The 25,761-nt window shown below is 36.9% G+C and overlaps 4 protein-coding genes and 2 pseudogenes across 4 annotated transcripts; 4 read left to right on the top strand and 2 right to left on the bottom strand.

The window, feature by feature from the left end:
- Positions 1-276: 276 nt before the first annotated feature.
- On the top strand, positions 277-1,643 carry LOC148296862 (uncharacterized; annotated as a pseudogene).
- A 357-nt stretch (positions 1,644-2,000) lies between these two features.
- Positions 2,001-10,229, top strand: LOC110749011 (Translation elongation factor EFG/EF2 protein). Its single transcript, XM_021949008.2, has 20 exons — positions 2,001-2,545; positions 3,327-3,548; positions 4,153-4,274; positions 4,370-4,520; positions 4,829-4,900; positions 5,506-5,601; positions 5,699-5,787; positions 5,894-5,960; positions 6,623-6,661; positions 6,813-6,873; positions 7,247-7,356; positions 7,457-7,531; positions 7,659-7,727; positions 7,844-7,965; positions 8,152-8,277; positions 8,444-8,564; positions 8,723-8,823; positions 8,957-9,017; positions 9,683-9,736; positions 9,828-10,229. The coding sequence occupies exons 1-20, from the start codon at positions 2,117-2,119 to the stop codon at positions 9,930-9,932; spliced, it is 2,292 nt and encodes a 763-aa protein (XP_021804700.1). The 5' UTR covers positions 2,001-2,116; the 3' UTR covers positions 9,933-10,229.
- An 89-nt stretch (positions 10,230-10,318) lies between these two features.
- LOC148296863 (putative ripening-related protein 1) lies at positions 10,319-10,975 on the top strand (annotated as a pseudogene).
- A 241-nt stretch (positions 10,976-11,216) lies between these two features.
- Positions 11,217-14,432, bottom strand: EMB2444 (RNA-binding (RRM/RBD/RNP motifs) family protein). Its single transcript, XM_088249427.1, has 9 exons — positions 13,986-14,432; positions 13,779-13,827; positions 13,552-13,640; positions 13,385-13,441; positions 13,144-13,206; positions 12,979-13,044; positions 12,597-12,683; positions 12,372-12,465; positions 11,217-11,938 (listed from the first exon to the last, which is right to left on the bottom strand). Exons 1-9 carry the CDS (start codon positions 14,088-14,090, stop codon positions 11,451-11,453), a joined length of 1,098 nt encoding a protein of 365 aa, XP_088105553.1. The 5' UTR covers positions 14,091-14,432; the 3' UTR covers positions 11,217-11,450.
- A 769-nt stretch (positions 14,433-15,201) lies between these two features.
- LOC110749012 (3-hydroxyisobutyryl-CoA hydrolase-like protein 1, mitochondrial) lies at positions 15,202-20,889 on the bottom strand. Its single transcript, XM_021949009.2, has 14 exons — positions 20,644-20,889; positions 20,471-20,551; positions 20,289-20,357; positions 20,121-20,184; positions 19,804-19,883; positions 19,606-19,689; positions 18,467-18,551; positions 17,842-17,927; positions 17,628-17,749; positions 17,378-17,438; positions 16,168-16,266; positions 15,951-16,052; positions 15,817-15,858; positions 15,202-15,586 (listed from the first exon to the last, which is right to left on the bottom strand). Exons 1-14 carry the CDS (start codon positions 20,887-20,889, stop codon positions 15,467-15,469), a joined length of 1,341 nt encoding a protein of 446 aa, XP_021804701.2. The 3' UTR covers positions 15,202-15,466.
- Positions 20,890-21,122: 233 nt separating this feature from the next.
- LOC110749016 (P53/DNA damage-regulated protein) lies at positions 21,123-24,224 on the top strand. Its single transcript, XM_021949014.2, has 4 exons — positions 21,123-21,264; positions 21,950-22,053; positions 22,483-22,750; positions 23,759-24,224. Exons 2-4 carry the CDS (start codon positions 21,982-21,984, stop codon positions 23,905-23,907), a joined length of 489 nt encoding a protein of 162 aa, XP_021804706.1. The 5' UTR covers positions 21,123-21,264; positions 21,950-21,981; the 3' UTR covers positions 23,908-24,224.
- The last annotated feature ends 1,537 nt before the right edge of the window (positions 24,225-25,761 follow it).

The following is a 25,761-nucleotide window of genomic DNA, read 5'->3' on the forward strand; positions in this document are numbered from 1 at the left end:
TTTAATATTCTAATAGTAACTTAAATCAACGATCTAGATTAAATCTAAGCTATTTTAATGGTAAAAAAAAATCCAACGGCTAAAATTTAACTCCAACGGTCAAATTAATCTAAATCATATCCAACCCCAAAACTCACTCCAAATTCTATAAATACTCACTCATTTCTCAATTAATCTACCAAAAACATTTTTTTCTATTTCTCAATTTATTTTTCCTTTGTCAATTTCATCAATCTTCTTTCATTCTCATACTTTTCATATCATTTCAAGCTTTCAATGGATAACCGTGGCAAGGCCATCTTTTTCTTTATGTTTGATGATGATTCAGATGATGAGGAACATCATCAAAGAGTGATACAAGTCATTGTCCACCATACTTCACTGGAGAATGAAGCCACCAAACATGGTGGGTCGGTAGTTGGTCGTGAGTACAAGAATCGTGAGAGGGAAGATCACCATCGCAATCTCATGTTCAACTACTTTGTTGAAAGACCACATTTTAATAGTACGGACTTTCGTAGTCGGTTCCGAATGCGGAAGGAGTTGTTTTACTGCATCTTGAATGATGTTGTCAACCACGAGCCATACTTTTGCCAGAAAAAAGATGGGCTCGGCCGACTAGGGCTATCCTTGAGCAAAAGTTAACCACTGTCTTTCGTATGCTCGCATGGGGATGCTCGGCTAAAGCGACCGACGAGTACTATGGATTGGGTGAAAGCACAGCTCTTGAATCACTCCGTAAGTTTTGTTGTGCTATTGAAGCCGTGTATGGACAATGGTACCTTAACTCTCCAAATCCAGCTAACCTTAATAGGCTATTGGACAAGGCAAGCCGTCAATGCTTCCTATGCATGTTAGGAAGTCTTGATTGCATGCACTGGGAATGGAAGAACTGCCCATCTGCTTGGGCAGGCCAATTTATCGGTCACAAAAAAAAAAAAAAAAAAAAAAAAAAAAAAAAAACCCATTGTTGTGCTAGAGGCCGTGGCCTCGTACGACACATGGATATGACATGTCTTTTTTGGAGCTACTGGATCCAACAATGATATCAACATTTTAGCTCGTTCTCCATTGTTCAATGATGTGGTACATGGAGTGGCTCCTTATGTTGAATATATTGTCAATGGAAATCAATACCATTTGGGCTACTACTTAGCAAATAGGATCTATTCCCATTGGGCTACTTTGGTGAAGACCATCTCTTCTCATGAATCATGATAACCTAAAGAAAAGGCTTTTTGCACAAATGCAAGAAGCGTACATGAAGGATGTTGAAAGAGCATTTGGAATACTACAAGCTCGATGGGCTATTGTTCGGCGCCCTGCACGTATGTGGTGCAAGGATAACCTCCACTCAATCATGATGACGTATATAATTTTGCACAACATGATTGTGGAGGATGAGTACGAATATGTTGAAGAGGAATCTGATGATGAGGATATGTGTCCACAACGATCCAGGAGGGCCAAAGCAAGACAATACGAGCTGGAGCCAAGCATTACATATGAGTACCACCTAGATAAGCAGACTCCCTCTGATTACCTGATTCGTCATAATAGAGTTCGATATCCACATGTGCATCAGAGTCTTCGACATGATTTGATCAATCACCTTTGGATGAGCTTTGGAGATGGTGAATGAGGTCGACAATTGTTTCAATCCTCCTTTTGTGTTTCAATTATCTTTTGTGTTTTTTTTTTTATGTTGTGTGTTTTCTTTTGGAATAAAATTATATTTGTGGAATTTCAATATTTTTAAGTTAAATTGTTCAAAAAATTAAATTATGAAGTTATTTAAAAAGATTAAATGAAGAAAAGTTATCCATAAAAAAAATTAAACTTAAACCATTTTTAAACAATTTAATAAAGTTACGGATTTAAAATTTGAGTCCGGAGGGTTGGAAGAAAAAACGGTTTGAGTCTGACTAAAACCCAAATAATTACTTTTTAGATGAGGAAAATTTGGGTTTAGCCCATTGTTGTAGAAGTCCTAAGCATTTTAACTATCAAAACCACAAGCAACTCACACAGTGAGACAGCAGAGAGGGCAGTGTGCCAAAGGGTTCAGGGTTTTACGTCAAACCCCTCAAAAGCCCTAAAACCAGACACCACAACCATGGCGCGCTTCACTCGACCTTCTACACCACGCCTCCTCTACACCCTCTACACCAGCCCATCCAAAACGGTACCGTCTCCTTCTCCATCCCCATCTCCCTCTCCATCACCAGCCTCCTCTCTCCTCCTCGGCTCTTTTCACCTCCGCCAATTCTCTTCCGGCAATCTCGCACGTGCCAAGGAGGACAAAGAGCCATGGTGGAAGGACTCCATGGACAAGCTCCGAAACATCGGAATCTCGGCCCACATCGACTCCGGCAAGACCACCCTCACCGAGAGAGTTCTGTTTTACACTGGGAAGATCCATGAGATTCATGAGGTTAGAGGCAGAGATGGAGTTGGCGCGAAAATGGATTCCATGGATTTGGAAAGAGAGAAGGGGATTACCATTCAGTCAGCTGCCACTTATTGTACTTGGAATGGCTATCAGGTAATTGCAATTATTGGTTTTTGCTTTGCTTCTGTCTTACTCGGAAAGTAATGGGATTTGATGGAAATGTGAATCTTTTAATGGTGGGCAGTGATTTTTTATTTCAAAGTATGGGGAAATGGAAACTTGGCATATAAGGTGTAGTTGGGTTGTTAAATTTATAAACTTGTTGAAAATGGAGGAAGTGATCACTCTGATATGCTTCTACTTTTAATATTACACGTCAAAGACAATTAAATATAAGTTTTGAATTAGTGAAAATTTTAGCAAATGTTTGAAAATCTTGGATTTTGAGTTTAAGATATACATGAATATTGAATGACAATTCGTTTTGTCGCTTCTTTCTATACCTGGAACGTGCAAGAGGCTTGAGCTAGTTCTATTGCATTGAAGAGAATTGGTGGAAGATGGACCCGGGTCATCTTTTATTGATACGTTTGTTCTTACTTGAGAGACCTGGGAAGCGTAGCAAATTAAAATGTCACCTTACTCTTGGAGTTAGTAGGAACATGCAGTATTACAATGTTCTGTCTGAAGCTACTAATGCTAAATGAAATTAGCATTGTAGATATTTGGCGTACTGTCTTTTCCAACATATATAAAATAAAATAAAAACCTTTGAAATCACCAAGTAAGATCTAGATTCTCTTGCATGTTTCCCTTTGCTGCTTTCTCTTTAGTAAAACTATTACTTGTCAAAAAGTAAATTGAGGTTAGTAATCTTAATTTCCAGAATAGAAGAAGAAAAATGTTTCCATTAACCATAAATTTTCTATTGCAGGTTAACATAATTGACACCCCTGGTCACGTTGATTTCACCATTGAGGTTGAGAGAGCTTTGCGTGTTCTTGATGGTGCCATTCTTGTCCTTTGTAGTGTTGGTGGTGTGCAAAGTCAGTCAATTACTGTTGATCGACAAATGAGAAGATATGAGGTTCCAAGACTTGCATTTATAAACAAACTTGACCGTATGGGAGCAGATCCGTGGAAAGTTCTGAACCAGGTGCATTTCAAAATTGACGAATCATGGAAACATCTCAGTATTTTAGGTTTGCTTATTGTTTTGCTACGAGGGAAGATAGAGCATTCAGTATACCTTTTCGTTTGTCATAATGAACACAAACCATTAACTAATATCTCAGGATATTGGCCACATAATTATATCCTGAGCTTTTCAGGTTGTAATTTACCCAGAAAAAATTGATTTTGATGGCTATGTGTTCTTAAATCTCTATTTTTAGGGTGTAAAATTATTTGGTTAACATAATTGTAAATTTGTAGAATTTGTGTGATGAAGTTCAAGGAATTAGAACTAATCTTAGTTTGGGTCGATTGACATCAGTTTCTATTTCGGTATGTTGAGGAATGCATTATACATGATTGTAATTTGTCCAACAACCTGATACAGCGAGACATGACTTTTCTAGTTCTTTTATACAAAGCGTGCTAAAATGAAACAAGGGACATGAACAAGCTAGATTTCCCTTGATGGTTCAGATTGATTTTTTATTTTTTTATTTTTAAGGATAGTTGTACATCATCATGTAAATTTTATTGAGTTTTGAACCTTAAATAGTGATGTGGTAGTGAAATTGATTCTTCTGTAGGCAAGGGCTAAGCTCCGGCATCACAGTGCTGCCATGCAAGTTCCGATCGGGTTGGAAGAAGATTTTAAGGGTCTTGTTGACCTTGTGCAGATGAAAGCTTTGTATTTTCATGGTTCCAGTGGGTCTGTTCTTAACACTATTGTGTTCACATGGTTCCTTTTCAATGTGCATTTCCATTTCTATATTTTTTTTCTTATTGTCTTTTTGCATCTTTTAGTGAAAAAATCGTTATTGAAGAAGTTCCTGCTGATATGGAGGCGTTAGTCACAGAAAAGAGGCGTGAGCTAATTGAGGTTGTATCTGAAGTTGATGACAAACTAGCTGAAGCATTTCTTGCTGATGAACCTATATCGTCTACTGATCTTGAGGTACATTAGACAAAATTCAAAAGAAAAAAATTCTGAAAATGTTGCGGAAAATGAATACAGAATATTTTGTCTTGACTTGTTAGATGCAACATAAGCTATAATTTTCAGTTATCTTTTTCCATTTTTACTTGTCATGGGTTTTGGTGGTTGGATGTTCCTTGCAAGGGTAAAATTATGTGGTGGCATATATTTCTATAAAGTTCTAGGTGGTGCTATCTCCAATGTTTGTTTTTGTTCAAGATAAATTAATTTTTGCATATATCTTTCTGTGCTCTTGAAGTTTAAACCCTTTTTTTTTTTTTGAGTAGGAAGCTGTGCGGAGGGCTACTATAGCACAGAAATTCATACCTGTGTTCATGGGTAGTGCATTTAAAAACAAGGTACTATCTTCTTTTAAAAAACTTATTCCTTCTAACGACATGTGCATCATTGGTTACATTTTCTGTTGTTATTTGTCAGCAATCAACTTCAAACGCTTTCAGGTTGATGTGTTGACTTTCACGTACTTTGGTTACTTAAGATTATGATGTATTATACTTTATACAGTAAAGGGTCCAAACATTTATGGTCACCAGATTAAATCTTATGTCATCTTTGAACAGACAAATTAGTAGACTCCTCAATGGGTATAGATATATCATAGATCTTAACTGCCAGCAGCTTTTGCTCTTTTATGTAGCTGTTTGGTTCTACTCGAGGTAAGGTTAATTAGGTAACTAACGCAGGGCCCTTGCTGTTATTTTTGTTTTTGGTTTCTCCTGAATGGCCTTGTGGAGGCTATATGGTCTGTGTTGGTGCAGTTCCATGTTATTACGGCATGACTTTGGAACTTTTTTAGCAAACATTGAATTTCTTTGGTCTGTTGCTTTGCCTCTTGTTCTCTAGAGTAGTCATCCTTTTCACCATTTAGGTAAAATGATTTGTACATGCAACTTGCTCGTCCCTCTTAATAATTTTCTTTATTTTCTGCCATTTATGAGTACAGGGTGTACAGCCACTTTTGAATGCTGTACTTAGTTATTTGCCTTGTCCAATTGAAGTCAGTAACTATGCTCTTGACCAGACTAAGAATGAAGAGAAGGTACTAAGTTGGTGGAAATGCATCCTGAAACTTTTCTTTTCTTTCATTCTCCAAACCTGCCTGCGTAATAAATAAAAAAATTACCGCAATACTGTAGGTTGCATTGGGTGGAACTCCAGATGGGCCTCTTGTAGCACTGGCTTTCAAATTGGAGGAAGGGCGTTTTGGTCAGTTAACATATCTAAGGTATGCCTTAGAGGTGCTGTGTTTTAATGTCAATGTAGCTTTTCTTATTTTTGTATTAATGTATTATGTTATAATAACTATGCTAACAATTATTTTGTTGGTGAAGAATCTATGAAGGTGTCATTCGGAAGGGTGATTTTATTTTCAACATTAACACTGGTAAGAAGATTAAGGTAAGTCCAAGGAATGCAATGTTTCATCTCACTGTTTTCAGTTCAAGTTAAGCCTTTATGCCTTATGGTCCTTCTGCTGCAATAATTGTTTCATGCCACCAATTTCTTCCATCTAGTCTTGTGAAATCTAATTTGATATTTTTTTCTAAAGCAATTGGTGGCTAATTACGATATGTGGATTATCAAAACAAAGTTATAATGTGGAATGGAATGATCTGGGGTTGTCTGATTATTTATGATAGTTTAAATATGTGAGGCACAGTGATTCCTCTGAAAGAGAGTGGTCATTCAATGTAAATAAGATGAAGAGTAGTAGAAACTGATCAGGAAGGAAATGTCCACAAGAGATGTAGTTGAGGATATAGTTCTTTTTCTTTTTTGGCGTAAGAAGTTCAGGGTATAGCTCTCAAATAGGGATTGAAATCGGGAAAAAATGATATGGTGGATTCCAATTTGTTTGGATAAGAATTCATGCAGCTGACCCCAAGAAGTTGGGATTAAGGCTTTGTTCAGTTGGGTATGGTTACCTTCTGTGAATCACTAGTGGTGAATCTTTCATTTTGTTTTCTTTGCTGGCAAGTCTTATCTTCATATAAACAGTATGACACTTTAATTTGTATCCTTTTGAATGTTTTGCTGAATTCTGTGATCTTCTAAAACAGGTTCCTCGCTTGGTCCGGATGCATTCAGATGAGATGGAGGTTAGTTTTTTGTTTCAAATTTTTGCTAATAAAATTATTTGATCTTTCAGTGTGTGAAAATCATTTTTACAATAAAACATCTCGAAGATGCTCTAGTGATGGGTTTTTGTCTATGGTGGTAAATTTACTGATATCAATATTTCATCCACAGGATATTCAAGAAGCACATGCTGGGCAAATCGTTGCTGTATTTGGTGTAGACTGTGCATCAGGTTTGACTTCCCTTTATCATGCACAGAGAATCACTATGCCTCTTATAAAAAAGGGAATCTTTGGATGAAGGAAAGATGTATTGATTCATTAGATTTACACTATCTACCTAGTAGTCTGAGTAGGGAATAAGCAAAATCTTGTTGAGCTTTCTAAAAGAGGGAGGGATATGTCAGAATGGATGTTAGACAGAGTCATTCAGAAATATCTAAATTTTCAGTCATGATGAAGTCATAGCTTTCTTAATTTTGTGCATGACATTGACAACAAGTTTGAAGCGTTATAACATAATGATTATAATGCTTTGTTCCTGTTTTCTACACATTTTATTCCTTTCATAAATTTGTTCTAAAGCATGTTTTCTTGTATCTTCAGGAGATACATTTACTGACGGGTCAGTTAAATATACAATGACTTCTATGAATGTCCCTGAGCCAGTGATGTCATTAGCTGTTCAACCAGTTTCAAAAGATTCTGGAGGACAAGTGAGCTGATTCCCTTTGATTTTGTGTGTGCATGTGCCGTGTGTGTGTGTCTCATTATTCAATGGCACTTACATTAATCTTTTTCTTTTTTTGTTGCTAGTTTTCGAAGGCTTTGAATCGTTTTCAGAGAGAGGATCCTACATTCCGTGTTGGCTTGGACCCTGAGAGTGGACAGGTCTGATGTTCAACATGATTTCTCTCTCTCTCTCTCTGTCTCTCTCTCTCCCTCTCAAATGTTCAAAGTATATTTCTTTTCCACTACAAGAAATAATTATTGCCTTACATTATTGTTCCTTGAGTAGACAATCATCTCTGGAATGGGAGAGCTGCATTTGGACATTTATGTTGAACGCATTCGGAGAGAATATAAGGTGCCTGGCCTGTTCTCATTTTGCAATATATAATATCAGGAATATTTTTTTTTAGGTAGGTTAAGTTTTACCTTGTACTGCTGCTGTATTCCTATTCCCATATTTGTTCTAAACAGGTTGATGCCACTGTTGGAAAACCTCGTGTAAACTTCAGAGAGACTGTTACTCAACGGGCTGAATTTGATTATTTACATAAGAAGCAATCTGGAGGACAAGGTCAATATGGGCGGGTATGTGGGTAAGTCCAGATGATGCCTTTATATGCACGATGTTCAGACATGATTGTATTTGTGCGATACATGTGTGCATAATCTTTTACATGTACTCAAGTTACTTCCTTTGGAAACCTGATAATTGGCTTTCTTATTGCGACTTGGTGTTTTCTCCCCTGCATGTAACTTGTTTCTTAATTGGTACATTGCAGATATGTTGAACCGCTGCCTGCCGGGTCACCAACCAAGTTTGAATTTGAAAACATGATTGTGGGACAAGCTATACCATCAAATTTTATCCCAGCTATTGAGAAGGGTTTCAAAGAAGCAGCCAATTCGTGAGTCCCCATCTGGTCTTAAAAGTTGGCTATAGGAACAAGGATAATCCAATATCTAATCCATTCAGGATTTCACACTATAAAAGTTACTATATTGCTATAACGTCCTTGTCTAAATGTCTGTCCCTTTCTATTGTGTTTGCTCATAATGATATCCCTTGTACAGGGGTTCCTTAATTGGACATCCAGTTGAACATGTTCGTGTTGTTTTAACTGATGGTGCTGCCCATGCTGTGGATTCCAGTGAACTTGCCTTTAAATTAGCTGCAATATATGCATTTAGAAAGGTCCTTGTCATATCCTTGAATGAAGTGAATTCTTTTTAAATTTGATTTAACACATATTCTGGAACCTACTTTTGCCTGCATGATCTATTTTTCAACTTCAAAATTTTGTCCACTCACTCCAGTTATTCTGTATATTAAGTTCTGAAATTTTCAAACAGTGCTATACGGCTGCAAAACCAGTGATATTGGAGCCTGTTATGCTCGTTGAGTTGAAAGTACCTATGGAGTTTCAGGGAACTGTAGCTGGTGATATTAATAAGTGAGTGTTTTCTTACTTTACTGAAGTACTAGATCTTTTGTTTTTTGTTTTTTGTTTTGCTTTCTTGTCAATCAAAATATATGGGTTAATCCCACTATTTTTGACTGAAAATGTTACTGCTGTCATTTGATAGGAGGAAAGGTGTTATTATTGGAAATGATCAGGAGGGAGATGACTCTGTTATTACTGCCCATGTAAGTATCTCTTGCAGTCTTGTAGTTCATACTTCTTCCTTTTTGCTTAGCCAATAGAAGGAGGTACTTTTGCTCAGCTTGACTTTAATGCTACTAAGAAAATTTACATATTTTGTCCAACATCTGTGTACGATTCAAGCATATATGGTAATACAATACCATACTTCCAGCTTTTCTTCTGATCAAAGGGTTTGGTATGAGCGTTAGGTTTGTTCTTGGGAGATATGGGAGCTTCTGTCGATGGTAGTGGTTTAGAAAATGTAGGAATTCATTAAATTCTCAGCTATTTGTACTTTGTAGGTATGCTCTTTTGTCTGAAAGAAAAAGTCCTAACAAAAAAAGAGAACTTCTCAGTTGGAGTTAGTGCCCTTATACTTGCTTGTTTAAACCGTATGAATGTGTAGATACTTGGTTTGATACTTTTACAATATTGCAGTGTGAAAACACTTGGCAGATCTGATATTTCTTGCTATTCATCATTTTATTTATTTAGGCATCGTTTCTTTTTTGGAGTAGTTACTTGCATGTCTGACATAAAACATTCTACATGTTGAAACATTTCCCGTAGTTATTAAATTTGGTTGGAGTGGTGTTTGCATTACCTTAAAATTAATGGCTGTTTTTATGAGATAAGTCCCTGAAAAATATCGTGAATTGGCTCTTAGGTTCCTCTGAACAATATGTTTGGGTATTCGACTGCTCTTCGATCAATGACACAGGTAATGAAGAACATTCTCTTTCAAGTGCAAAAAAATTTTATTTCCGAATTCCCACTTGAATTGTGCGTAAGTAATACTTGTATCTCTGCAGGGAAAAGGTGAATTCACAATGGAGTACAAAGAGCACTCGCCGGTTTCTCACGACGTGCAAACGCAATTGATAAACAATTACAAGGGCACCCATGCTGCTGAATAGCACACGATGTCTAGACACAGTTGGTAAACAATTACAAGGGCACCAGTGCTGCTGAATAGCATGTGTTTCGTCAGATGCATTTGCCCCATTTTTTAAGTTGCCGGAGTCCAATGTGTTTGTTATAATGTTAAAATTTTGGAACTTTAATATTATTAATTCTTTTAGGGAAAGAGTAATCTGTGTTACATGATCCATAATTTTGAAAAGCACCAATAAAACTCAAATTGCCTATTAAGGGCTGAGATGATGTATCACTTTCTCCTGAACTGTGTATAATATAGTTTCCTTTCCCCATTATTCTGGGCTGAATACTTGTACTGTACCATTAATATAAAAAGAAAAAGGGTTTGCCCTTCATAGATTTAAGGCATTTTTCAGCATTCATTAGGCCCCAAGTATAATACATACAATTTAATATAGTAGCTAAGTTCGTATCTCTGCTTATACCATCAAAAGGATAATTTGGTGCTATGAAATGGCTCTATGTACCACCCTTCAAATGCTTTATATGCATAAAGCGTTACACACCATCCACACTACAAGTAGACACACAGAAACATAGCGGAAATGAAGAAGAGCTCAACAGTTTTTTCTCAAAAGGGTCCATTGGTTCCTACTAGTCATTCTACTTTTAGCAATTTGCTTGGTCAACGACGCTCAGCAGCAATGTCATCCAAGCCGCCGGATTAGAGGCAGGAAGGCTCTGCCTAGACAATGTAACCAAAAAATGAATCCTGACTTGTGGTAAAGGCAAAATGTACACAACCTACACATGTTCACCACTGTTGTCTGCAGTGATGGGGGCGGTCCATCGGAATGTACAACCAATACCACAATGACAACACACCGGTCGTGACACCATCCACTGGATAGTGTGGTGGCCATGGTGTTGGATGAGTGACTACTGTGGGATGTGATGCATACCATGATTATCAACCTCCTTGTCTGAACAACGTTGTTGATGACTCAAAGGCTGTCTGGGAAGCCTTGGTGTGCCCGAGAACAACTGAGGTGGCTTAGATACCACATGGTCTGACGCTTAGCTTGTTGCTTTTGTGGGTTTATGTATGCGTATTTACTGTGGAAGTTGTTGTATAATGTGTTACATAAGAGTAGGATTATAATTATAATTTCCTTTGCCTCGAATCTTTGTGATTGTAAGCTAGTTCATGGTTGCAGATTGGGTTTGTGCTGACTTTTTTTTGGTAGAGAATTGCAGTGGAATTTGAAGCCTCCTATGTAAAACAAATGAAGATGTTGACAATTAAGACATTTGCAACTACATTCAGCAAAAAGATCTTATGGAAGGACTCTTAGCATAAAACAATGGTAATTTGTTCACAATAAGGAGCTTGCTATTTGATGTGAACATAGGAAGAAGCCGCCTCTAATAATCAGTAATCACCTCAACATGTTTGTTGCGCTAAAACATAAAATTACTGATTCTATATCAAGCAACAAAATGAAACAAGAAACATCCAAATCATTCTAACGAGTTTACAAACTAATTCATTTCAGTCAACTCATAGGGGGCGGTAGTGGAGGGTTATTGAGAGGGGGAGGTGGGGGCATTGATGCGTGTTGCATATTCGGGGGCCTCATTTGAGGTGGGGGTGGTCGCCACATAGGTTGTTGGTTTCCCATGGCCATAGGTGGTGGAAGAGACCTTGGAGGAGCCGGAGCACCCTGTGGAGGGGGTTGTGGCATGTTTGGAGGAGGAGGTCTGAACTGTTGCATTTGTGGTGGAGGCATTTGACCTGGTTGCTGTGGCTGACCCTGCCAGGTTGGTTGTACAGCCATCTGCATGGGTGGGAAAGCCATACCTTGAGGGGGTGGTGGGCGAAGTGGAGGAAGACCAACACCACCATTTGCAAAAGGTCGTGGAGGCACTGGAGCACCCATGGTACCATTGGACTGAGGACCATTGGCAAGTGTTGGGGGGCCACTAGCGAACAGTGTATGAGGCCTGCTCTTTGAAGTAGGATTGCTTGCAGCCAAAACTCTCTCTGCAATGTAATTCTGGTAGTTAAGTAATGTCCAGCAATAATAACATTGACCTATTCTAATCCCTAATTTTTGTTTTCCCTAAAGGCTAAGCCAACTACAAACTATTTGTTTTGTTTGTTTAGTGAACCCAACTACTAACTTAATATGGTATATTTGTCTCATCCAAATGCATAATGTGCATAGTACCAACAAATAAGAAATGAAATGAAAACCAGGAGGAATCAAATTCTGGTCTCAGCTAGATATAGACATTAATGCTGCACATATGAACATACAAATGGTAAAAACGGGTTATACGTGTCTCATTTTGGATTCTATCAACAGATGCTCACTAAATTCAACGACACCCCCTTATTAAAGAAGAAGCTTTCATGTGGCAAAAAGAAAAATTACAAGCACAAAAGCAGCGGCTGAGTAAACAAGAGGACTTACCTGCTGGAGTACCATGACGCTCCCCTTTAGTGTCCTTCTTATATGCATATGACACTGTTATTTGACGATTGCATAGATACTGGCCATTCATTGCCTAAAAAAAAAGAATAAGAAGAAACCCAAATTCTTAATAAACTCAACATGAAAAAGACAGCCATTTCAACAAGCATTACAACAATAGTTCGAAGATATTAAGCTTTTACTGACAGGTAGAAGGATACATACCTCAATAGCTGCATCAGATGCCTCAAAGGAATCATAGCTAATGAAGCCAAATCCACGGGAATTTCCGGTTTCGGGGTCTCTCATTATCTAGAAAAGAGAATTACCAACATTACAGTCCAATTTGCACATATGCATAACCATTTAATTTATCACAGAAAAATAAAAAATTGGCAATGATCATTATGCATGAATTTACCCTCCAAATAAAGTCACAAGCATGCTAATGTATCTCTTCACATTACAAACATAACTTAATGACAAAGGAAGAAAGAAAAAAAAGACAAACTTTAAAAATGACGATAATCCTTTGCAAGAAGTTATTTAAGTTACGAAATATTCAAATAAAAAATGTTATGTGATGAAAGACATGCTGAGGCATTACCTTAGGATTTGTAACTATGACTCCAAATGCACTGAATGTATCATAGAGGAGTTTCTCATCCACATCCTACAAGAAATATTGGGTTAAAATGCAACGTTAGAACTGATGTCATAGAGTATCTATCTATTTGCAAAATAAAGTTTTCCGAAAGTCTTAACAACTTACAACATCAAGATTTCCAACGAAAAGGTTTGCCCCTACATCCAAGCTCTTTTTATCTTGGGATGCCTGAAACCAAAAAATCATACAATTCATCAAAATTCCATTACTTGATGACATGGGGCATTCAGACACGGAGCAGAATGCTTTTTATGATGTTAAATTCCATTTCATAATTACTACCATCTATGTGGCACAAAGCACATAGAATCCAGAAAATGTTAGTTAGGAAAGCACAGTTCAATACCTTATTTACACGTATTGGCTTCCCGTAAAGTTTGATCATATTAAGCACCTTGATTGCCTGCATAGCAGTCAATAAATAAATAAATAACCAGAAGCAGAAAACTCTAACAAACAAAAGAAAGAGTAACTTGAGAACAAGGAACATTGTGGCTTATGTACAACACTTACATAATCAGCGTCCTCTTCGCTACGGAATTCAACAAATCCATATCCTTGATGAAGGTTTGTCACTCTATCTTTGGGAACATACACATTCACTGAAAGACAAAGAGCTCAAACATCAGCAAATCTAAATCAAACCAAGTACACATATCTTCATTAGGATTTTTAATACACAGGTACACATAGATACAACCATCTAAATCTACAAAGCAGGTTTTTGATGAGATACATACCAACAGGGCCAGCTTGAACAAACAGCTCCCACAGTAATTCTTCAGAAACCTGAAAGCAATAAAACAAAATCAACAACTTGAAACAATAATATAGTAAGACCCAGTTGAGCAAACTCAACAAAAAGGCCCTAAATGCTCAAATTTCTCATCTTTGCTGCGAACACTTTGCTATCCCAAATCAAAAAATAAACAAAATGGACAGAGAACCTGAGGGTCGAGATTGCCGACGTAAGCAGTAGCGTCTTGATTTCTCTCGGCGGAGTGCTGGCCCAGCAAGTTTGCTCCTACTCCTGGAGCTATTCGAGTCGTCATTCTCTCTCTCTCTCTCTCTCTCTCTCTCTCTCTCTCTCTCTCTCTCTCTCTCTCTCTCTCTCTCTCTCTCTCTCTCTGTGCTTGTTTACTTTGTAGAGAAGAGGAAATTAGCGAATCAGCCGAAGTGAGATTGGCTGCGTATCAATTGATGCCAAAATTTTGAGGACCATCTAATGGAAACAAGATTGTAGCGTGTTGAATTACTACACCGCCCCTTGTGGTTTGGAAGGCGAAAGAGGAATGGGGATGGCGACGGTAGCTGAGCAGAATGGAGATGGAGCGTTGGAGCTGCTTAGGATGAAGATGATGATGGCTGGGTTTTGGGTTTTCTTTAAGCCCTAAGCCCAACAAACCACGCACCCAAAGGAAAACCGCAAACTTTGTCTGAAAATAATAATTACATTATTGAAAAAATTTAACAAAAACAATTGAGAAAAGAAAGAAAGATAGAAAGAGAACGATGTCGTTTGGCTTTTAACTTAGAAGAGAGGGAAAAAGGAAAACAAAGCTTTTAAATGCATCCAACAATTCAGACATGTACTCTCCACTTTGCACCCGAATTTGAATCCCCTCCTCGTACTTTAGATTAAATTAAAACAAAATATGGCTTATGTTAAAAAAATGCATCCAACAATAAACTGACTTTTTTTATAGTAAAAAAAATTAAATATTAAATATTAAAATGGGAGGCCATGGTTCGTATCCATCATCAAAGAAAGAAAAAACTTGGGTGAAACATGTGTTCTCCAAAATCTCCCTAATCACAGAAGGTCACGTAAGGAGTGAGATATAATGGATATACGACATATATATGCATGTGATATACAAGTTTTTCTCATTGAAGCTAAGGAGATACTCCTCCTTCATGTGAATCATAGTTTGACACAAGTAAAAACAATTCATCAAAATAACAAAAAGAAAATTTTATGCACACATATCACACTGCTATTGGCAGGAATGTAGGAGGTCTTACTTACGGGGAAGGAGGAAAGCATTTTCCAGGAAAGGAGGAAGCAGTGTCCTTACTTAAATTCTGAATGTTAAGCCAATCCAAAAGAAAGTTGAATGGCTAGATATAATTAAGCAGAAAAGCATTCTTAAGGCAAAACAAGTCGACAAATAAAAGAACCATATTAATCATGTAAACAATTCATGGCGAGAACGCCCCAAAGAAAAAGATCTAGAAACTCTATTTTATTTTATTACTGGATACATTATTTTGTAAGCTACGTCCCACTTTTCAACAAGGGGCTGGAAAACCCAAAAATTAATTAGTTCCTAACATGAAAGAATGCTAGTTCAGGCAAATGCTTGGAATCAACCCAGCTTTCAAGATCATAAAACTAGAGAGACAATATATATTGTGTTTAGGTGAACTAGGTGAATGCTTCTCGCAGCTCCGTCGGTAGCTCTAAGTCGGGCTCGAACTCACTAAGAGGGGAAAAATATTCATCCACCATGTCATTGGACACTTTCTCAACACTTGGAGGATCCCACTGCATATTTTCAGAACAATTAAAATTATATGAACAGGCAATGCGGACATTGATCTATAGATGAAAAAGTAAGGGTTGCAATATTGCCACTCATTATTTTGGTATTCAAAAGAGAAGCAATACCCTTTCCAGGTATTTCCATCTCTTTCCTGGTTCCACTTTCTTCAATTACTAGAGTTTTCAGTTAGATTATCAAAAGCCATCTAGTCTCAAAGGATCAAAGAAGGTACCTTTGGTGCAAAGTCCTTTTCGACTACTCGTGCCCGAACGCCCTAATGATGTCACCAACCAAGATATTAGTCACAAAAGCATGATAGTATTTTATCGGAAAAATAAATAAATAAATAAATAACGAACTGTGTACCTCGCAAAAGTCATTTGAAACCTGCTTAGTGATAGCCTGTAGGGACATTCGGTACTCACGGACCAAGCACTGATCAAGGGTCTGAAATCTACCTTCTCTTATCTGAACCAAGTAATAATGAAGGGCCAGGTCATATATTTAATGCAATATATTTAAACCAAGTCATCTCAAACATGTTTCATGCAGGCTAAAACATGTTTCATGCAGGCCTACTCACAGATCGCAAGGCAACCTTCAAGCTCAATGGTGAGACTTCTTTAAGTCTCTTTAGAGTAGAAGTGCACCATGCGTCATTTGTTCTACCTGCCTCACATTCCTGCACATTTATTTTTTAAAGCACGCAATCAGATGTTGTCCAAGAGGCAAGAAGGTATAAAGTACAATGATGCCTCAAAGATCCCCTCATTGCTGGAACATGGAAGGTATAACTTCCAAATGAACTTCCTTAAAGCACGCAATCAGATGTTGTCCAAGAGGCAAGAAGGTATAAAGTACAATGATGCCTCAAAGATCCCCTCATTGCTGGAACATGGAAGGTATAACTTCCAAATGAACTTCCACCCATCATCATATGGGGCCCAGAAGAAAACCAAAAGATGCTTACAATATGAAAAATGAATATCTTTTTAAGGAGTTTTTAAAACTTTGTGAGGTAGCTAAGAATTGGTAATGAAGTTATGTGTAGCAGAATCAGATCAGCAATTTGTTTCGGTCAGTCATTGGAAGTTCTTTAAAGAAAGCAAAAACAAAACGAAAAAAAAAAGTTGATAGCACCCTCTCAAGGCATTACAGTAAACCTTTTAAAGGAGGCAACCAAACCATTTTTCACTACAATAGCCCTAAATACTTCAAAGGAACAATGTCCTGAAGATTTCGTTTATCATCTGGAATCTTCTCCATGCAGGAAATCTTCAAAGAAGGTGCTCAGATTGACACGTGAGTAATTTGCCTCCCAGATCAAATAAATCTTTCTCAAAATGACTGCAATTATTTTCTATGTTTCTTCACTTCTTTTATTTTCAGTATAGTAAATATATCATCTACAACGTGATTAAGAGAACTCTCTTTCCAGATTGTTACTTAGAAAGTATCAAATATACTTTTGTTTTCTTTTGAGAGACAAATATAACCTATAATTTAAAACAATTTCAATAATAAATTTAAATGCTAAGGATGGTATAGTACACATACCCTATTCTTCCAACCAATCCACTCCCATCCTACATACCTCACACTCAAATTATCTCCTACTTTAACCCATCATGTTGCATACATATCTCGTGTGTCACTCCTTTGAATTTAAAGAAATAAAATTGAAAAAAGTTAAAACACCATGATCCCCTGAAAATCTTATAGAAATTTTTTATTGGTTTAATGATTCTAAATCTAAACTAAAGAGAAGTAAGTCAAAATTGATACATGCTTACCAAAGCATCAATAATTTCCTCAACCGTGTCATGGCTGAAACATTTATCAACTAATTCAATCCTACACAAACCAGACATGAATACATAAGCTAGCTAAAATCGTTATATATATATATTAAAGGAGCACACAACCACAGTTTGAAAAATTCATACAAAAAACATTTAAATTTGGCTGAAAATATAGAATATAAGGACGATTTGTAAATATTCTAAAATGTCCTTGGAACTAATTGCTATAATTAAAACAAACCTATGAAGCACACTTGTCTCATCTGGATAGACAAGTTCACCATACTTGTCTAAAGAAGCTTCAATGACAGAAGGATCATCAGTGACTATTTTCCCAAGTTCTTCTTCAATTAAAGGAAGCCTCTAGGATAAAAGGAAACAAATCACAAAGGTTATATAACAAAGATAAACCGAAAACAAACTTTAAAAAATGTGGAAAGAGTCCTGAAATTAACTGAACTATGCAAATAGTGTGTTGCAAGCCCAGAAGCAATCATGTCCAATCCATTGAGCCTTTCACCTGTAAGGGCCACGAACTCCCCTACAAACAAGACCAGACATAGGCAAACTGAATTTGGAAAAGTAATGACAGTGGACACTCTCCCATGCAAAAGAATACTATTAGACACAAGATGGGGAAATAAAAAGGGAAAGGGGCCAACTCTAAGGTTAATAGAAAGAAGAAAAAAAAAAAAGGATGCTGAAGCACATTATTATTTTTTTTTTTTTCACAGTTGTCTTAAATGAAGAGGCAAAATGATGCCAATTTTAACAGCTCCTCAACATCATTATTTCCCTAAATAACTCCCAGATGCTTCCTCAACTTCAGGAGAAGAAGGAAGACAAATTGAGTCACTTTCACATGAGGGCAGCACGGATTTCAAACCCTTTGGGAATCTCCCAAGCAATTGTCCGTATTTAATATAATTCCCATGATTTCTCTTGTTAAAATACATATCCTCCATCAGTCTGGAGGAAAAAAAGAAAATCTGCAACCTTATCTTTTCTGTTTTTGTCCTTGTACTACAAATGAATAATCTAAAAGCCAAGTTACATGTATGAAAAACCAAGCAAGCATACCTAAGTGACCCGGTAGATGTGACAGGTAAAAGGATGCCCCAGCATCGGGATGGAAACCAATTAGAGTTTCAGGGGTAGCAAATACCTGCAAATTGCAAGGATACACTATAACAGCTTCTACCAGCACATCGATGTAAAGAGGAAACAGTTTTTTATCATTTGAAAAAAAGACAAAGAAGAAGTAATATCAAATTCTTGTCTGACTCCTTTCTCTATGGTGAATAAATGAAGATCCTACTGCTACAGTTAAAAATTGTATACTCAAATATGATATTGAGCAAGCCAAAACCTTTTTTCCCCAAATGGATAGGTTGATTCCACATAAACGATTTGCAGAAATATGAACATATATGATGTCTTTTTGGAAGTACATATGCATTGCACTGATACAGCTGAATATATTATTTCCACAGTTTCAGTTGGTTTAAACTTCCACATAGGGGCGGGGTGGTGTGGGAGGGGAAGCAAATGAGCGACATAGTTAGGAGCAGAAATTACACATCAGATACACAAGTCACTTGTGCTTTTGTATGTCATTTTACTATTTTACTACATAAAGGTGAGCTAGTTTTAAGTGTCCAAGCCAGATTCACACACAAACTGACATAGATGTCGTGCCAAAGTGGGTGCGCAAGATACAGACGTTAGAGAAAGGGAATCAGATGCTTAAACAGTCCCCTATAGCATAAACCCCTTACCAGGCTGTGAAGCACATTTATTTATTTAGTAAAGATAATAATTAATACTGCACCAGAAACACCCATCTGTAGCTTGTACGCTAAATTCTTCAAAGCGCAAGGGACACAAGACATATTCTATACTGGTTAGACTTCCTAAAATAACTTGACATTTTTGCTGCATTACATCAGTCCCAAAACACCTCGACAATGTTTCAGTTCTTTTCATATACTAAGAACTAGTTTTATTCCTTTAAACATGCTCACGTCACAAGCAGTTAGTCATATAAAATTATGAATGCTTGAGTGTAATACAATTAACAGTGGGAGGATTTGCAAAATAGTTGATGGGAATCCTCGTGAAAAAAGAGAACAAAGAACAATGAAATATGGACCAATCACCAAGCCAACAAACATCTACAATAGAGAAAAGTAATGTGTACAAGTATCCTTGTTACATACAGTTTTATCAGTTGCAATGCGGAATGTCCCAGGTATTGAGACCCCAGCACCACCACCCATGGTAATGCCATTCAAGATAGCCACCTGCACGGAGATTAATCATGAACTTAAAAATGAGAAGAAAATTAAGAAGCGCTGCAAGATTAGGGACCTAAAATGCTTGTTCGCCCAAGAAAGACTCAATAATGATGAACTTACATGTGGCTTCAAACATGTACCAACCATATACATAAATGCATATAGTGTACTAAAAAATTGTTTACATTCTTCTATTTTCCCTGCACATTGTAAGGCAAATTTACAGGACTGTTAACACAATTGTCTGATATTAAGCAGAAAATGAAACCAACTGAGCCATAAAAGAGAAATCTACTTTGCACCCCTTTCAACTGGCTACATAATGCTAACTTCATCAAATTTGAAATCAAGTAAAAGTACGTAAGCCATAAATATATGTTTACAACTTATAAAATTGTTTGATAGAAAATCAGAAGCAAATCAGAAGGGAGTCCTACCTTTGTTTATCATATGATAAAGAGAAACTACATCTCCACCAGCACAAAATGCCTTGCCACTGCCCTTCAAAAATTCAAAACAATTTGTCAGCTGCCACCTGAGTAATCGCAACTAAGCAATATCAGTAAAGCATTGGACCAAAATTGATGAACAAGAAAAACAATCACCTTCATTACAATAAAACCAATATCAGGATTATCTTCCCAGCTTTTGTACAGTTTCTGCAATCTAGCCCCCTGTATACTCATTATGGGAGTTCTTAGAAATGGGTTTCAAAAGAAACCTTAAATAGAATTAAGGGTCTCAAAAAAAATCCGAAAAATGATTGCTTTAAGAGATAAAAACACACCATTGCAGTCGTGAGAGCATTGAGCGCTGAAGGTCTGTTGAGAATCGCTGTCCTGGACCAAGCTTTGCCTTCAACCAATACCTGAGAGACATTTAACAATTAGAGAGCTTGCGTTTCAAGTCTCTGAGCTTAGATAAAAAGAATAAAGAAATGGGTCATTGAGAAGAACTCACTTGGTGGTCAAGATCATCGTTGAGAGCATGGTCTGGGAGAGAACAGAGGCCTCTGCAATGGCTAAGCAAACGGCAACTGTGAAGGCCGTTTCTTACCAATGAAGCTGCCTTGAACCTCTGCATCTTTCTCTTTCGAAATTCTCTACTCGAAGTCACTACCGAGTAGAACCTGCGAACTCTTCTGATAACATAAACCCGTTTTTCTAATTCCGGAAAGAATTTTTTTCCTTTTTTTTTATATTCCATAACCCATTTGAGTTTTGAGCATAATGGGCTAATTCAATGTTGATATTTAGCCCACCCAAATTTTAAACCCTAAAAGCCCAATCCTTTTCTTTCTATCGCCGCCTCCGCTAAGCTCTGGCCTCGGAGATTCCGTCGCCTCCCTCTCAGTGTCATCCCTGATCTCAGACCGCCATCGACTCTCTCTCTGTCACTCTCTGCCTCTCTCTCTCTCAAACTCTTCTCAGTCTCCATCGTTTCTGTCTCTATATCTCGAACTCAAACCCTCACCCAAACTGTCATCTCTCATCTCATAGACTCTCAGGCTCTGTCTCTCTCTCAAACTCTTGGACGTCGACGGTCGACCAGGCTCACCATCTGCAGTCTGCAACTGACGAGGTAATTTTTTAACTTAGATTTTTTGTTCCATTTTTATACTAATTGTATTATCTATGATCACACTTTCAAATTTGAAACATTTGATTTTTTTTTTATTATTATACTTATTTTGCTGCTGTTGTGATTAATTATGTGGTTATGCTTAGTTTGTGTGTTTTATAGATAATAGATTTGAATAGGTTATCTGGGTTTTCTGGATTGAAGGGGTTTCTGCATGTGATTGTGGTTTAAATGTTTGTGTAATTAAAGTGATAAATGATAAGTTTGCGTAATCCGCATTGTTGTTGAGTACTGAATTGTCCACATTTCTCAGCCTATATATATATATATCTATGTAATTTCACTTGGATGCTTTTCGATTTTCAAACTTTGTTGACCCGTTCGTTTGTCTGTGTTTCTCCTCCCTATTATCTGTTGTTTTCTTTTCTTTTATGCTTTCAGAACATGGTTCTGTCTACTACCACCTTTGCTCGTGGTGAGAAGGTGGGGTTTCAAATGCTGATATGCTGTGTTAAAATTACTTTGTTCTTGGGATGACTGAATCTTTAAGTGGAGGCACAATTTTTATGTATAATTTTCTTTTCTGACTACTGTTCCTAATATCTTTTCCTATTTGGGTTGGTTTTCATTCAGAACTTAAGCAGAGTCATCTAGTAAATTGTAGCTAATTTCGATTATGTTTCAGCTGCACAATTAGGTAGGTAGTCTGATTGAAGAATGGATAAGACCATGAAAAGCTTAATTGAGCTTGAGACTGAAGCCGAGCATCTCCTTTTAGCCCGACACCAGGTAATTGTGTTTTATATTCTCTGAGAAGAAGCTGAGAAGTTGGAAAGTTTAAGCTCAGAGATTCTTTTCCTTTTTGCAAACAAGTTTAAACTCAAAGATGATAGTACATTTCACATGTTTCAATAACAAATTGATTGGATTAAAAGATTGGAACCAAATGATTATGTTTTAGATACTGTAGATTGTATATAACTGGCAAGACAAATTAATCTATTCCATCATGGTTATCTGGCTTGATTATTCGAAAAATTCCCTTTTGGTTCCTTAATAACTAATATGTTTAATTGAGTTTTGTTAATTGATCCATCCCAGTACAATTAAGTGGCTTTATTATGTGAACAAATTCAAGTTTATTATAAATGAATATATTTTATTGGGTCTTGTTAGGAAGACATTGAAGGGATTATGTTTGTTATGGTGAAAATGCAGCTAGTTGAAAATGACAGGGTGAGGAATGGGAATAGAGAAGCACTTACATCTCTGAGGAAGATAGCTCGGACAACCAAGACTAGTGTTCCATCTCCCTTTGAGTCGATAATGAAGGAGATTGTGGGGCCTGAATCAAGACCTTTGGTGAAGGAGGTATGCCCCACATGCGGCAACCATGACTCAAATCAGCGCACTTGGATGATGTTCCCAGGAACTGATGTTTTTGCAAGGATTCCATTCCATGCTGCCCATACTGTCTTGGAGTCAGGTTTTCTTTCAGGCCTCTTTTTCCTTTTTCTTTTTGTGCAATTATTTGGGAGCATAACCAACAGTAGTAAGTACACAAGAAATATTTTAAGAGGCTTTGTTTGAGTTCTTTAGGAAATTTGGTGTTGTCAATAATCAGGTGTAGACTTTTGATTCAAAACTTCTTCTTTTCTTTTTATTTTGGTAACTTTAGAAAACAGTCATTTTTCTCAACTTATATAGTACTCAGAGTAAGATTCTTGACTGGTCAAATTGACAAACAATATCTGAATAATGAAAACCTTGGTGGCTATCGGGTGGGATAGGTGGTATAGTTCTTAGATTTTAATGCCTTTGTTATTGTAGTTTATAAGGTTTAGAGTATAAGGAAAGAATCAAAACAAGTGAATAAAGGAATAAGAAGTTGAAATCTTTTCTGAACTAGGATATCCATTGGTAGCCCTTGTGAGCTTAAATGATTAAATAATCTATGTAGGATCTATAAAGAAATTGATAGAGCAATTTATGAATCTACCAAACTCCTTAAGCTCTAGAATTACCTTCCATTCAATAGGGCTATAGATGTTTATAAAGATATCATCTCCTGATATGCAACTTCCCTTAATCTCACAAAAGCTGTGCTCGAGATTATATTAGAGAATTTGAAATGGAGATGAGAGGGATCTGTTCATCAGAAAGCTTAATGCATGGTTTTTTGCTTCTGCTGAAAAGTTTTCAATCCAACTGGTTATTACTCAAACTTTCTTATGTTCCTACTGGTTAATGGATACATAAAGGAATTCAGTTGGGTTTTGAGATGAACGTTGCTGTATGGCTGTTTTGTCTCTCATTACTGTCTAAAGTTGGAAGTACAGCTCATGAACTCGCAGAATTCATGAGTTGTCATCTGTGCTTTCTCATATATATGTGTGTGTGTGTGTGTGTACATATATGTGTTAGTTAGATTGATTTTAATTTAATTATTTTTCAATTACTGATTCTGAAACTTAATTTTGCCCTTGGCATCCAGAACAAGAACAACTTGACTTCGATTCTAGAAGGCTGCAAAGCATTGTGAAGGAAAAGTCCCTTTTGATTTCAGAAAAAGGTGTCCTTGCAGACAAGGTCTCTCCGGGTGTGATGAAGTCTTTGGTAACCCTGGCAGACAAACCAAAGTGAGTTGTGCTTGATGCATTGATATTCAATCCCATTGTAACCTCACATCCACTCCCAACTAAGGATAAAGGAATGAACATTAATCTCTCTGGCTAGCATTAGTAAGTTAGTAACATAGCTCTGTGTAGACTAGTGTTAATTTCTCAACCGATGAAAAATGTATAGGAAAGTGATTGTGTTTATCTATTGAGGGATTCACGAGTCTTGTAAGATGTTATATTTTTGCACACTAGTCATAGTAGTGCTCATTTCCTCACCAGAAAATATCAATGGTAAGACAGGTTCTGCAGGATCCCCGCACACTAGTGCTTCCTATTGTATGTTTTGTCTTTGTTTGTCCTTTTAAGTGCCAAGTTTACTTCCCCCTTGCCCAAAAAGATTGGTGTCGGGTTCAAGGACCATTTTGTTTCATATGTACAGAGTCTGCTGTGTGGAAGTTTCATGTGTGCTGCCAGCAGAAGTGAAGGTAAATGTAATGGGCTTATCTTGTTTAGTATTAGCTGCCACAAATGCCCCCTTGCTGGAGGTTTCAGATAGAGACTTTAGGAGTCTATAACATAATTTTACTTGGACTAAATAGAAATCAATATGGCTGCTCTGTTTTCGTCGTGTTTGTGTGCTTCTGCTTATAATATAAATAAAGAATTGCTGACAGAGAGAGAGAGAGAGAGATTGCTTTATTTATTTATAATAAAAATAAAAATAAAAATAAAAATAAAAATAAAAATAAAAATAAAAATAAAAATAAAAATAAGCAACACCAATATTTTGCTCTAATGTCAATGTCACACTTCAAACTGTAACATGACAAATTATTAAGCTATAAAATCCTCATCTTCTCTCTGCCTTTTGCCTACTATGTTATTAAAAATAAAATAAAAAATTATGCCAAAACTATTTGATAAAATATATTTTTAATTTTGTATGTTAATATATATAAATATAAAAATAAAAATTCATTGAATATAAAAGTCCCTGTAAAGTTAGACATTCCTCACAGAAGAGTCAACTTGTGTGTCAGCTTTAACCACAAATGCCACCAGTCTGTGTACTCTCTCCTCCTCCTCCTCCTCCTCCTCCCCCTTGGACAATCAGACTGCCTCTGCCTCCGCCTCCTCTGGTCATCTGCTACTCTCACCCAACGCTCCTCGTCTGCTCTCGTCCGCGCGCGTGTCCAGCTGTGACTTATTTCTGTAATTTCATCGCCTTTCAAGGGCAATCGTTTGCATCAGTTGAGACAGCTGTCTTGAGCACGGAGCGAGTATGCCTCCAGTCTAAGTCTTGGGAGTGAGATGTTGTACTGCAGCAGTGGACCGATACGTATGGACAAACTAGCTGCTCCACCGAATAATACATCGTACGACGAAGATACGATCATCTGTTGATCTGTCGCTTGGTTTTTTTTTTAACCCTTGTGACCTTCTCTTTCACTTCATTTTACACAAAATTTCCAATTATTTTTTCATTCCTCTCACATTTTAATTCTTTCTCGATATAGAAAAACGTACAAGTTAAATCTCAATTACATGCAAAAACACTCATTAGGTTATTTTTAAACTTTTTTGCGACCGCCAGAATGAGAAATTAAAACGTCTAAATTTACAGCTTATCTCACTTATTTTTTTACGTAATGTAATTATGTAACTTAAGTTGGGAAATAAAATTTGTGATATTAAGCAATTTTCTATGTTATTTTTTGTATTAAGCTCAATTTAACACGTATATTTTTCTTCTGCAATAGAAAACTAGGAGGCTACAATGCAGGAGCCCCTAAAACACCACCACTCCATAAATCCAACTGAAGGCTGACTGAACAAAATGAGGTATATAGTCCGCTCAGATATGTTGATGCTGGTG

This window comes from Prunus avium, chromosome 2 (assembly GCF_965620075.1).
Source record: "Prunus avium chromosome 2, drPruAviu1.hap1.1, whole genome shotgun sequence".
Lineage (NCBI taxonomy): Eukaryota > Viridiplantae > Streptophyta > Magnoliopsida > Rosales > Rosaceae > Prunus > Prunus avium.

Coding starts and splice junctions, on each gene's coding strand:
- LOC110749016 (XM_021949014.2), top strand. CDS start 21,982: ATGGATAAGACCATGAAAAGCTTAATTGAGCTTGAGACTGAAGCCGAG. Junction 22,054..22,482: donor TCCTTTTAGCCCGACACCAG/GTAATTGTGTTT, acceptor GTGAAAATGCAG/CTAGTTGAAAATGACAGGGT. Junction 22,751..23,758: donor CCATACTGTCTTGGAGTCAG/GTTTTCTTTCAG, acceptor CTTGGCATCCAG/AACAAGAACAACTTGACTTC.
- LOC110749012 (XM_021949009.2), bottom strand. CDS start 20,889: ATGGAATATAAAAAAAAAGGAAAAAAATTCTTTCCGGAATTAGAAAAA. Junction 19,884..20,120: donor TTATCATATGATAAACAAAG/GTAGGACTCCCT, acceptor TACAATGTGCAG/GGAAAATAGAAGAATGTAAA. Junction 17,750..17,841: donor CACACTATTTGCATAGTTCA/GTTAATTTCAGG, acceptor CTTTTATCCTAG/AGGCTTCCTTTAATTGAAGA.
- EMB2444 (XM_088249427.1), bottom strand. CDS start 14,090: ATGACGACTCGAATAGCTCCAGGAGTAGGAGCAAACTTGCTGGGCCAG. Junction 12,466..12,596: donor CATCTGATGCAGCTATTGAG/GTATGTATCCTT, acceptor CTTTTTTTTTAG/GCAATGAATGGCCAGTATCT. Junction 11,939..12,371: donor GCGTCATGGTACTCCAGCAG/GTAAGTCCTCTT, acceptor ATTACATTGCAG/AGAGAGTTTTGGCTGCAAGC.
- LOC110749011 (XM_021949008.2), top strand. CDS start 2,117: ATGGCGCGCTTCACTCGACCTTCTACACCACGCCTCCTCTACACCCTC. Junction 4,275..4,369: donor TATTTTCATGGTTCCAGTGG/GTCTGTTCTTAA, acceptor TGCATCTTTTAG/TGAAAAAATCGTTATTGAAG. Junction 9,018..9,682: donor ACTCTGTTATTACTGCCCAT/GTAAGTATCTCT, acceptor ATTGGCTCTTAG/GTTCCTCTGAACAATATGTT.